At 38.1% G+C, this 12,664-nt stretch overlaps 1 protein-coding gene across 1 annotated transcript in view; it reads left to right on the top strand.

The window, feature by feature from the left end:
• Positions 1–12,664, top strand: part of LOC126480679 (dnaJ homolog subfamily C member 7) — a 94,748-nt gene that overhangs the window by 30,798 nt on the left and 51,286 nt on the right. The window contains exon 3 of the mRNA XM_050103903.1: positions 9,820–9,944. Coding sequence (XP_049959860.1) covers positions 9,820–9,944 — 125 coding nt within the window. The remainder of the gene's footprint in view (positions 1–9,819; positions 9,945–12,664) is intronic.

Raw genomic sequence — 12,664 nt, 5'->3', positions numbered from 1 at the left:
GGATGAGGAGATATTGCCAGCTATCAACAAGTTTCACTTTTGCTGGCGTTTTCAAAAATATTCTGTGACCTGTCAAAAGCCTTTGACTGTGTGAAACATAGCATTCTCTTCAGTAAATTAGAATAATATGGTGTCAATGGTAGTGCTGCAAAATGGATCAAATCTTACCTATACCTGTGGAGTAAGCAATCATCTTCATCTCATTGGGAAGTAATTATGTGCAGATTCCATCTTTGGTCCATTTTTTTGTTTTGTTTTTTTTGTTAATGACCTCTCATCTGTTACATTCCCAGATGCTAAGTTTATTTTGCTTGCAGGTGATACAAACATTGCAGTAAATAGCAAGTCATGTACAGATTTAGAAATGGCTGTTAATCAAATTTTTATGAACATTAATAAATGGTTTAAAGCTAATTCACTGTCATTAAACTTCTAAAGGTCCCATTATATGCTGTTCAGAACCTGTAGGAGATATCCTTCCAATATTGTACAAGATGACACTGGGTGTAGATCTAGAGTCACATCACTCCAAAAAGGAATAAATTAAACAGTTTGGGTAGTCAAAGGAATTCAATGTGTTAAATGCAGCTTTTGGTAGCATGAAAAGTGGACCAAAGTATGTCTAAAATTTATCAGTGATGATTTTCAGTAGCCATGTTCAGACTGTTGAGAAGAAGAAAATGCATATTTAGTATTGGCAGTGCAGGTGAAAGATGAAATTATAAAAGTGTTGTTAAGTGATATAGATGTTCTAAAAAGTGATATATGTTTCTGAAGAAAGAAATCACATCAGAAGTGTCGAGAAAATTGTTGTAGAGCGGAAACATCATCTATGTACCATAGCAAAGAAAATTCCTGAAGTACGAATAACTGACAAAGATGTGAAAATCAGCAAAGTGATAGAAAATAAACTTGTGGCAAATGAGAGAACGAAACTTGGAAGAAAATTCAAGTAACTACCAGCCACCTAGAATAGGCAGGGAAGGCAGAATTTAGCAGCTGAACTGAAATCTAGAACCAGGCATAGTATAACCAGCATAGTGAAACCAGATGCTAAATTTCAGGCAGTGACTTCTATGAATCATGATAAGGCAACAGGTTCAACAGACCGACTTTGTGTTCTTGGCAGGAACAATTGATGTTGCAAGAAATGAAGCTAAAGATCTTTTGACCCCACTCAAAAGAAGACTCAATTAGCCGAGAAGCTCAAATGTGATTCTTTTCTGTCCCACACGATCACGACTTACCAGTTGGTCATGTATAAATAAAGTAGTGCGTAGTACAAATAAAAAGATCCAAGATATGTAATGTTTGTCAACATATGCCGTTTAGGAAGAAAATTCCACATCCCTGGGTCCCCACATCAACAAATTAGGGAAGAACTTTGTAGTATGCAGGTCAAAGAAATAGTAAGCAGCAAATTGAATGTGCAATACTGTGCTACAGAGGATATACCCCCCAATGACAAAAATCACGGGTTCTCGGGAAAAATAACAACAAAATGCCAAGTCAGTGAAACAGTGCATCAGCAAGACAAGAGTAATGTTTTTTTTTTATGTTAATAAATCTCTCCAACAATGTTACACCACTCAGTGACAGTGCGAGTGATCCAAATAGGCCTCTACCTCACACAAGTTTAAACACACATGAGAACAGTCTACCATTTTTGCACTGTTCTGTACAAGGTTTAGGAAACAAAATAGCTAGTTTTGAATAATGATCATCCACAGGTGATGAAATAAAACAAAGAACAATTATGTTCTAAAATTAGCTCATCACAATGTTCAGTCACTGCCAAACAAACTTAATGAGCTCAGTGTTCTCCTTATTGATGACTGCATAGATGTGACTTTTCAGGCTTCCCTGACAGATCTGTTGCAAATAAGCTTCTTGGGTTTTCTGTCAGATCATATTGTGTAATTCTCATATTTCATTGAGGCAGCTGCTCAATGTCAAGTGGTGATAGATGCTGCTGTCACAGCTGCAAGACGTGGCTGATTATTGCGTGGTGGCAGCAAAATTTATCAGATCGGAAGCAGCCAATATGCATGTGAGAGAAGACAGTCGCAGTTGGAGGAAAGTGGTGCTCCTAGTGCTCCCTGCTGGGAGCTGCAGAAAGGCATTTGTGTGCTGTAGGCAACGACTGTGCTGCCTAACACTCCTTTGGTTGAAAGCTAAATTAAATCTCAGCAGTGCATTGTGTCAAGACATGAATTAAAAGTTCTTGTTTTCTATGTTTTAATTTAATGGCAGCCAGTGCTGGATTCCAGGTGGTATTTCATTGAAAATCTGCTTCCCTATTGATAAGACTGACCGCTATTGGGCGAAGTGAGCAACATTGGAGCTCCTACCTATTTTCAGCCACATGTACATCTACATAGATACCCCGCAAGCCACCGTATGGTGTATGCCACAGGGTACCTTGTACCACTACTTGTCATTTCCTTTCCTGTTCCACTCTCAAATAAAGCGAGGGAGAAACTAGTGTCTATATGCCTTCATACGAGCCCTAATTTCTCTTATCTTCATTGCCTTATGCGAAATTTTTGTTGGTGGCAGTAGAATCGTTTGGCAGTCAGCTTCGAACGCGGGTTCTCTAAATTTTCTCAATAGTGTTTCTTGAAAAGAATGTCATCTTCTCTTCATGGATTCCCTTTTGAGTTCCCAAAGTATCTCCATAACACATACGTGTTGTTTGAATCTACCTGTAACAAATCTACCCCCCCCCCCCTTCTGAATTGCTTCAGTGTCTTCCTTCAATCCGACCTGGTACGAATACCGAACACTCAAGCAGTACTTGACGATAGGTCGCACCAGTGTCTTTATAAGCGGTCTCATTTGCAGGTGAAGCACTCTTTCCTAAAAGTCTCCCAATAAACCGAAGTCAACCATTCACCTTTCCTACCACAGTTCTCACATGCTCGTTCCACCTCATTTTGGTCTACAATGCTATGCCCAGATATTTAAATGACTTGCCTGTGACAAGCAGGACACTAGTAATACTGTATCCGAACATTAAAGGTTTAATCCTCCTGCTCACCCACATTAAGTTAAGTTTTTCCATATTTAGGGCTAGCTGCCATTCATCACACAAACTGGAAATTTTTGCCCAAGTAGTCTTGTATGTACCTACAGTCACTCAACTTTGACACCTTACCGTACACCATGGCATCATCAGATTTTTCTGGTCAAACCTCTTAGTATGCTGTTGGAACCTCTCACAGGCAAGTATGGCCACCATATCCAAAATTCAGAGGACTTCATCAGCTGCCTGAAGACAAGCTGCAACAGTCAGATCTTTTGGTTAGCTTTGACGTTATATCTTTATTTACAAAAGTGCCTCTGCAGGACTCATTAGAGCTTATCAGCAGCCAATGTCAGAAAGACATTGTGACATTGTTTAATATGTGATTACCTCAACTTATTTCTTATTCGCTGACCAGTATTTTGAACAAATGGGTGGTGTCTCCCATGGTGGCCAACTATTTTATGGAAGACTCTGAGGAAACAGCACTGCAGTCGGGAAATCTTAAATCTTCCTGTTTTTGGTGGTATGTAGATGGTACATTTTTGGCGTGGTCCCACAGAATACAGACCTGTGTTTTTCCAGCATTCAACTCACTTCACCCAAGTATACAGTTCACAGTGGAAGTGGAAAAAGATGGCATTTTACCATTCTTGGATGTCATGGTCAGAAGAAAAGCCAATGGTACATTGGTACAAAGTGTGTATCATAAACAAACTCAGACGGAACTACATTTGCAGGCCACAAGTTGTCATCGCCCTGCACAATGTTGTAGTGTCCTACACTCTTTGGTGCATAGACCACACGTGGTCTCAGATGCCAACAGTCTACCCTGGTGAGCCGCAACTCCTAAAAAAGGTATTCCAACAGAATGGCTATTCCAATAGACAGATACACCATGCATTCTGTTCTAAGCAAATTCAAAGCAGGGATGTAAATGAAGATGCGGAGGCAACCATTGCAATGGCATTATTGCCCTATTTTCGTGCCTTGTCTTCAAGAATGGAAAGAATCCTCAAAAGGCATGACATCAAGTGTGTTTTTTGGCCACCAGCAAAATTGAGGAATTTATTGTGCTTGATCAAAGGTGACCTTGGCCTTAGCAAATGTGGTGCATATAACATCCTATGCCAATGTGTAAAATCTTATATTAGGCAGACATGCTGAATTGTGCAAGAACGTTTCATGGTACACCATCAATGCCACACCTGAGGCAACCCAGTAAATCAGTGGTGGTTAACTTTGCCTGGACATGGGGATCACGTTTTACGAAAATATGGAAATTTTATCCCTAGCATCCTCTTCCTGGGACTGTGTTGTTAAGGAGGCTATACATAAGTGTACAGTGGTCAATCTTAACATGAATGCAGGTTTTCAATTACATGCCATCTGGAATCCAGCACTGGCTGCCATTCAATCAAGCCAGGGAAAAAGAACATCAGATTCATGACTAGATGCAGCACATTGCTGAAATATTGTGGGATTTACACGATGAGGTTCAGTGGTAAACCCGAAAAGTCAATTTGTGACTGGAGAGATGTTTCAGTTTTAGGCATGTACGAACATTGGGTGCACAATGACTATTTACAAAACCTAAAAATTGAGAACTTTAAACTTACAGGCTCCCTTTGCAAAACTGTATCAAAACATGGAGGAAATTGTATATATGGCAAACAGAACTCAGATTACAAGATATTAGACTCTGTGTGTAAAATTGCAAAAGAGGAGGTGTTTGAGGATACAGCCATAATTAACCATAGTGAAGGTAATAATTTTATGGATTTATAGATCATCAGATTTTTTAAAGTATCTTGATCTTTTTGTAAGTAAACTCAAAAATTATGAAAGAACTGGTGTACTATGTGGTGGTCTTAACAGAAATTTCATAAGCAGCAGTACAGAAAGAGAGAGCTTTCTTAATGCCATCAAAAGTCACAACCTGCATGTAACAATAAACTCCCCAAACCATATTACAAAAACTAGTGCCACTCTGCCTGACCAAGTTTGAGTAAATGAAGATATATAATCAGCTCAGACATTCAACACGGGATATAGTGATCATTGGGCACAGCTACATACTGTGCCCCTCAGCTGCTCTCCATGTGTGGAGGACCCTCTTGTATATAAGAGAAGTGAAATATAGAACATTTTCTGCATTTGCTATCTAATGAATTGTGGGATAAAACTCTTTGTAAATCTAATACTAATGGCAAGTTCTGCTATTTCATAATGAAATTCAGTGAATACATTCAAAAAGAAATTAAAATGCACAAACAAACAAAAACAGGGTTACAGCAGGAATTAGTCTCCTGTAACAACACGAGAGCTTTATTCTAATTTTAAAAAACAGGGATCTAGAATTTCTAAGCTATTTAAAAAAATACAAATCAGTTCTGAAGTAGGTTGTAAAGAAGCTAAATTAAGAGAAAGTAACCAATATACCAGGGAATTGTCAAACAAGACTAAGGCATTATGGAAAGCTGTGCAGAAACTTAATGGAAAATTGAAACTGATAAGAGTGTTGCTCTATTCCATAATGACAGCTTTATTACCAACCCAAAGTTAATTGCACACCTGTTTAATTTGAACTTTGCTACCTACAATTGCAAAGATTTAGTGCCCAAAAAAATTGGTAAATTAGCTGTGAAGGATGTCTGGGCACTTCACTTACAAACCTCAGTATCAACAAAAACACCATGTTCCTTGCTCCTGCTAGTCAAGGTAAGCTACGAAAAATCATAAGTTCATTATAAAACCGCAATAGCAGACCCCTGATCATATAATAAAACTGCCAACAAACTTTGTCATCACACCATTACTAGACATTTGCAATTCTTCACTGTCAAAGGGCATTTTTCTACGTGTGCTAAAAACTGCTAAAGTTATACATTTCACTATAAGGAAGGCGACTCTTTGAAAATGTCAAATTATAGACATGTAGCACTCCAATCTGGATTTTTCAAAGAGTATAGAACAAATCTTCCTACCTCAGCTAGCGAAATTTTTAGTCAGAGTAATATACTGTCAGTTTGCCAGCATGGTTTCAGAGGACAACGTTCCACTGAGACTTCTACCTTTCATCTTGTCAGCCACGCCTTAAGTGCAATAGTCAATCACTTACAAATTTCAGGTACTTTTTTGGACGTGACAAAGGCTTTTGATGTTATAGATCATTAAGTTATCTTTAAAAAAAAGCTTGATTGTTACAGTGTGGGAGGGGTGCCAAATGAAAGGCTGAAATCCTGCTTAAGTAATCAGTCTCAGGTTACAGAAGTCCAACACAGACACATTAACACGACCCAGAACTACCTCCCACTTCTGCCCTCACTTACACACAATGTACCTCCGGGCTCTTTCATAAGAGCATTTCTTTTTCTAGTCTACATTAATTATCTACCCTCTTGTAAATAATGCAAAAGTAGTACTACTTGCAGATGATACCAGTCTGCTTATTGAGGTGAAAAATAATTATCTTACCACTGCTGCAGGTGTCATCACAGATAAAGCTGTGCAATGGCTTTATAGGAACAGGTTTGTCTTAAGCCCACATAAAAACAGTACAGTTACTCTAGACTTTCAGCGCCACCAAAATAAATATACTGTAAAGTCAGCAATTCACATGAACAACCATGAAATAATTCAGAATGTCACTGTGACAAAATTTCTCCCCTTTGCCTGCCAGAAATCTGAAATGGAACTCTCACAAAACATCTGTAAACTTCTAACACTCTAAACTAACATATGTAATTAGAATATCATCCGGCAATGCAACTCTTGAAACTGTAAAACTTGACACTCTGTTAAGACATTGCATTATCTTTTGGGAAAATTCTCCTCCTGCCATAACAATGGTGAGGAAGCAGAAGAAAATAATCTGAATTATAAAAATTGAAAACAATAGAAGTTTCTCTAAGCAGTTTTTTAAAGATTTAAATATTCACTCTCTTCCCTGCATTTATATCCTAGAAATTGTGCACATTGTAAAAAAGTTTGATGAAGAAAGAGAATCTCTTTGTGTCCTTGGAATCTTTCGCAATGGCATACATGAATAAAATGTTCTCGGTTTTCCAGCCGCGTCAATTCAAATAAAATGCTCGAGCTTTCGATGGCCATCCCCGCCATCATCGTCAGGAGTTCACTGACTGCCGGGGCTGTTACGGTCTCTCGCTTATATAGGCATGATGACATCATCAGCAGCCAATCAGATCGATCCAATCTGGCGTGCGCGTGTAAGTCGACCCGGGCAGCTTGTGGCAGCACCGGTGACGTCAGGTGGCGCCAGGGGGAGACGCCACGTTTGAAACTGCCGCTCCCGCAACCGTGTGAATTGTCTGTCCAATGTACATGCTGCCACATTCACAAGGTAGACCATACACACCGTACACTCGGAGAGCAATGTCGTCCTTAACAGGGCGCAGCATATCCCGTATTTTGGGGGCGGGCCGGAACACTGGTTTTAACCCATGTTTCTGCAGCAGACGTCCTAACTTACTGCTAATTGCTCCACAGTATGGCAGGAATACAGTCTGTTGGGCCTCTTCTTCTGATTCACCAGCTGTCTTTCGTCTGCGGCCCTTGAAAGCGTTTGCGATGTCTTATTTTGCTATATCCATTTTCCCCGAAAACACGTTTTAAGTTCTGCAATTCAGACTGTAGGTGGTCGTCGTCAGAGATAATCTTGGCTCTATGAACCAACGTGTTAAGGACAGCTTTCTTGTGTACAGGGTGGTAGAAATCTCTTTATACAAAACACTGCTGTGCACAAGCACCATACTAGTTTAAGGGAAATATCCATGTGAGTTATTCCAGCAAACATGTATCTCAGAAGGGTGCTTATTGCCCTGGTGTAACAATCTACAATAAGCTTCCATAAATTTTTAAGAATATCAAACATATAAATGCATTCAAAAAAGTTGTGAAAACTTTTTTATTAAAGAATTGTTTTTTACAGTTTCTCAGATTATATGAGTAACAAAGTAGAACAGTTGCCTAATACTATTGTACTGTAAAATGTGCCCAACACCTATAATACATTATATGTATATAAGATTTACTGGACCAATAAACAAACATGTATATAACATACAAAGATATGCAGATAGAAGAGGTTGGCAGTGTTAAATTTGTGGGATTACAAGTCGATAATAAATTCAGTTGGCAAGGGAATACCACAGAATTGCTGAAGCACCTAACCAAGCCTGTATTTGCAATGTGAATGATGTTAGATGTAGGAGATACAAATATTTAAAAAAAGCATGCTTTGCTTACTTTAATTCTATTATGTCATATGGGATCATGCTGTGGCATAAGTCATGAAAAACCTGTTCAGAACTGCTTAGTCTACCCACTGTTTCTCAGTATATTTATTCCTTACTGAAATTTGTTGCAAATAATCTCTCTCTTTCCAAGCAATAGCTCAATACATATCAATACTGGTAACAATAACAATCTACATAAACACCTAAAATCACTTACCTTGGTCCAAAAAGAGATCCAGTATTCAGGAAGACACATTTCAATAAATTGCCAGCAACCATTAAAAACTTTGTTTCAGATAAAAAACAGTTTATACAGAGTTTGAAAGACTTTTTGGTACACAACTTCTTCTATTCTATAGATGAAGATCTTAATGGCAATTATTAGACCAGCTTAAGTAAAAATGTCTGTTAGGTTTCAATTTTGACAGCGCTTAGTCACAACAGTCAAGATTAGGTATTTGGTGTATGATAATAAAAGTTATATCTATGTTTCATTCTGGTAGTGTATTCTGTAAATATTAAAAGTTCCAGTTTACTTTAATATATTGCCATTTTTGACAACCTCCTGACAAATGATTTGGGAAGTGAGCATTATATCCAAATGTTCTATGTCTTCTATGTTATATTTTCTGACATGTTTCATACTTACAAGAATCATTTCATTTTTGGGTCTATGGAATGAAAATTGAATGTAATTTGATTGTTTTACATTGTCATTATGTTATTGACTACTGAGAATAACCTGCTGCGTCGTCTTTACTATTCATAATTGCTCACAGTATCTGTTACTGTTAGGCTATTAGGTTAGTGCATAAGTTCATAGCATGGTTCCCTTCCCCCCCCTCCCCAATGTTGGTGTTCCAGTTGCTGTGAGTTTATTTATTGACTGTCATATTTTATTTGTAGTTCATGGTTGGTATTTGAGTTTATATTTTGTCATTTCGAGATGGCCTGAAGTGAGGCTACTCCATAATACCTGCCCACATTCTGCTAGAGTAACAAGAAACACTTTATAGGAGCTGTCAGGAACTCATTCCGCACTCACCTTCACCTTATTCGCACCCACAGATTTTCCATTTTCTATCGAACAACCTTCAAAGAACTTCCTTCGCAGCTGAAAATGCACTCCGAACATGGCTCGATGAGTTCTTAGTCTCGAAACCACGTGATTTCTACAGTCGTGAAATCAAGAGTTACCCCAGGATTGGCAGACTGTTACAAACAGTGAAGGAGAATATATTATTGATGACTAAAGTAACTATTATGTGTATTTGTCATGTTTATTAAACATATGGAAAAACGCTATGAACTTTTGCACCAACCTAATAATGTAAGGCCTATGCTTTGTGGTAAATGTGTGGGAAGCCGTTAGTAAACTGGTCCCATAAATTTTACAGATGTCACTTGTTACTGTTCTTCTACAACATGATCAGAATTTCAATGTAACATACACGGCTAGTATCTTCATAATTTATTGACTAATGCTTAACTGTTTCCCAGTTTTCACTTCTAATACTTTTCATTAATTTCGCATAGAGCTGTGTCCTGATTCGCCATCATACTATGGGAATCGCTCTGCTTGTTACATGATGCTGCATCAGTATAAGGAGGCTCTAGAAGATGCCAGGAAATCAGTTCTTCTGGATCCAAGATTTGTTAAAGTAAGTATACTGTAATATTTACTTTACGATAATTCATTTGTGTGAAAGAGTAAGTTACTGAATATTGTCAAAACTGGATTTTCTTCCTGAATATGTGAAAGTTTGAAAGAATTTGTATGTGATAAAATCTTCTCGGGTTGACAGCTGAGTCAATGTGTTGTTTCCCAGCAACGTTTCAGCAAGTTTCGTACTTGATATCTTTCGTACTTGACATCTTCAGGCAAAGTGAAGATGGCAAGTAAGAAACTTGCTGAAATGTTGCCGGGGAAAAAAACACATTGACTCTGCTGTCAACCCGAGAAGATTTTATCGTCGAGATTCGCCGAGAATGCCTGAATTCTCATACGGGATTTGTATGTGTTTCACCATATAGGAAGTATCAGGAAATCAGCTGAAAGAACTTTGTAGTCCCCAGATGTCTTTTTTATTAGGGCACTACATACAGCTAGATAACGTGTGAAACTGTTTCATCGTATTAATATACTAACTCTGCAAGTATGACAGTCTGTTGTTTTTGTGTGTGGTGATCTACGGGGGCTATTTCATCATATAATTTTTTTTTTTACAGAGCTTATGTATTACTCAATCAAAAATGTTGTGCCAAATTAAGGATGTGCTGCAATTATTTTATATTTACATAACAAATAAAATTTCCTTGCTCTGTGAACACCATTTTTTACCAGCTACAGCAAAAATACGTTCTGAAGTATGACATTTATTTCATTAAAAATATGGCTTTCCTTGCAGTATCTATACTACTAGTGTAAACTTTTTGTTGTTGTGGTGGTGGTGGTGGTGGTGGTGGTGGTGGTGGTATCCAGTCCAAAGACTGGTGTGATGCAGCTCTCTGTGTAAGTCTCATCATCATCAGATAAGTACTGCAACTTAACAGCCTTCTGAATCTGCATACTGTATTCATCTCTGTCTCCCTCTACAATGTTTACCCCTGTACCCGCCCCCCCCCCCCCCCAATACTAAGTTGGTGATCCCTTGATGTCCTAGAATGTGTCCTATATGTTGTGCCAAAGATATCACTTCTCCCCAATTTGTTCGGTACCTCCACATTAGTCATGTGGTCTACCCATATAATCTTCAGCATTATTCTGTAGCACCACATTTCAAAAAAGCTTATGTTCTCTTCATATCTAAACTGTTTGTCTGTGTTTCTCTTTCATATATTTCCGTGCTCCATACAAATATTTCTGGAAAAGATTTCCTAACACCTAAATCTATATTCTGTGTTAATAAATTTCTCTTTTTCAGAAACACTTTTCTTGGTATTGCTAATCTAAATTTTATATCCCCTCTACTTTGGCCATCAGTTATTTTGATGCCAAAATAGCAAAACGCATCTACTACTTAAAGTGTCTTATTTCCTAATCTAATTCCCTTAGCATCACCTGATATAATTGGACTACATTCCATTATCCTTGTTCTGCTTTTGTTGATGTTCATCATATATCCTTCTTTCAAGACACTACCCATTGTGTTCAACTGTTCTTCCAAGTCCTTTGCTGTCTCTGACAGAATTACAATGTCATCAGCAAATCTCAAAGTTTTTATTTGTTTCCCTTAACTTTAATTCCTATTCCAAATTTTTCCTTGGTTTCCTTTACTGCTTGTTCAATGTATAGATTGAACAAGATCAGGGGTAGGCTACAAACCTGTCTCACTCCCTTGTCAATAACTGCTTCCTCTTCATGCCCCTCAACTCTTACAACTGCCGTCTAATTTCTGTACAAGTTGTAAATAGCCTTTTGCTCCCAGTGTGTTACTGCTGCTACCTTCATGATTTCAAAGAGTGTGTTGCAGTCAACATTGTCAAGCTTTCTCTAAGTCTAAAAATGCTATAAACATAGGTTTGCCTTTCCTTTCCTTGACCAGTGTTCTAAGATAAGTCATAGCATCAGTATTGTCTCGCATATGCCCACATTTCTCTGGAATCCAAACTGATCTTCTCCCAGGTCGGCTTCTACCAGTTTTTTCACTCTTGTGTAAAGAATGTGTGTTAGTATTTTGCAACCATTACTTATTAAACTGATAGTTTGGTAATATTCACACCTGTCAGCACCAGCTTTCTGTGGAAATGGAATTATTACATTTTTCATGAAGACTGTGGGTATTTTGCCTGTCTCGTATGTCTTGTACACCAAATCGAAGGATTTTGTCATAGCTGGCTCTCTCAATTCTATCAATAGGTCTGACAGCATGTGGTCCACTCCTGGGCCCTTGTTTTGACTGAGGTCTTTAAGTGCTCTGTAAAATTCTTCTCACAGTAGCATGTTTCCAATTTCATCTTCATCTCGGTCCTCTTTCATTTCTCTAATATTTCCTGCAAGTTCATCCCCGTTGTATACACCCTCTACATACTCCTTCCACCTTTCAGCTTTCCCTTCTTTGCTGAGGACTGGCCTTATGTCAGAGATCTTTGTATTTATATTGCTGCTTCTCTTCTCTCAAAGGCCTCTAATTTTTCAGTAAACAATATTTATCTTCCTGCTAGTGATACATGTTTCTAATTCCTTAAATTTGTCCTCTAGCTATTCCTGCTTAGCTGTTTTGCATTTCCTGTCAGTCTGCTTTTAGATGTTTGTATTCCCTTTTGCCTGATGAATTTTTGTATTTTCTCCTTTCGTCAATTTCATTGTCTCCTGTGTCACCCGAGTATTTCTACTAGGCCTAGTCTTTTTACCTATTTGATCCTCAGCTGCCTTCACTTT

The sequence above is a fragment of the Schistocerca serialis genome, chromosome 5, assembly GCF_023864345.2.
Source record: "Schistocerca serialis cubense isolate TAMUIC-IGC-003099 chromosome 5, iqSchSeri2.2, whole genome shotgun sequence".
Lineage (NCBI taxonomy): Eukaryota > Metazoa > Arthropoda > Insecta > Orthoptera > Acrididae > Schistocerca > Schistocerca serialis.
Note: the sequence above shows the minus strand (reverse complement) of the source record. Positions and strands in the feature narration are given on the sequence as shown.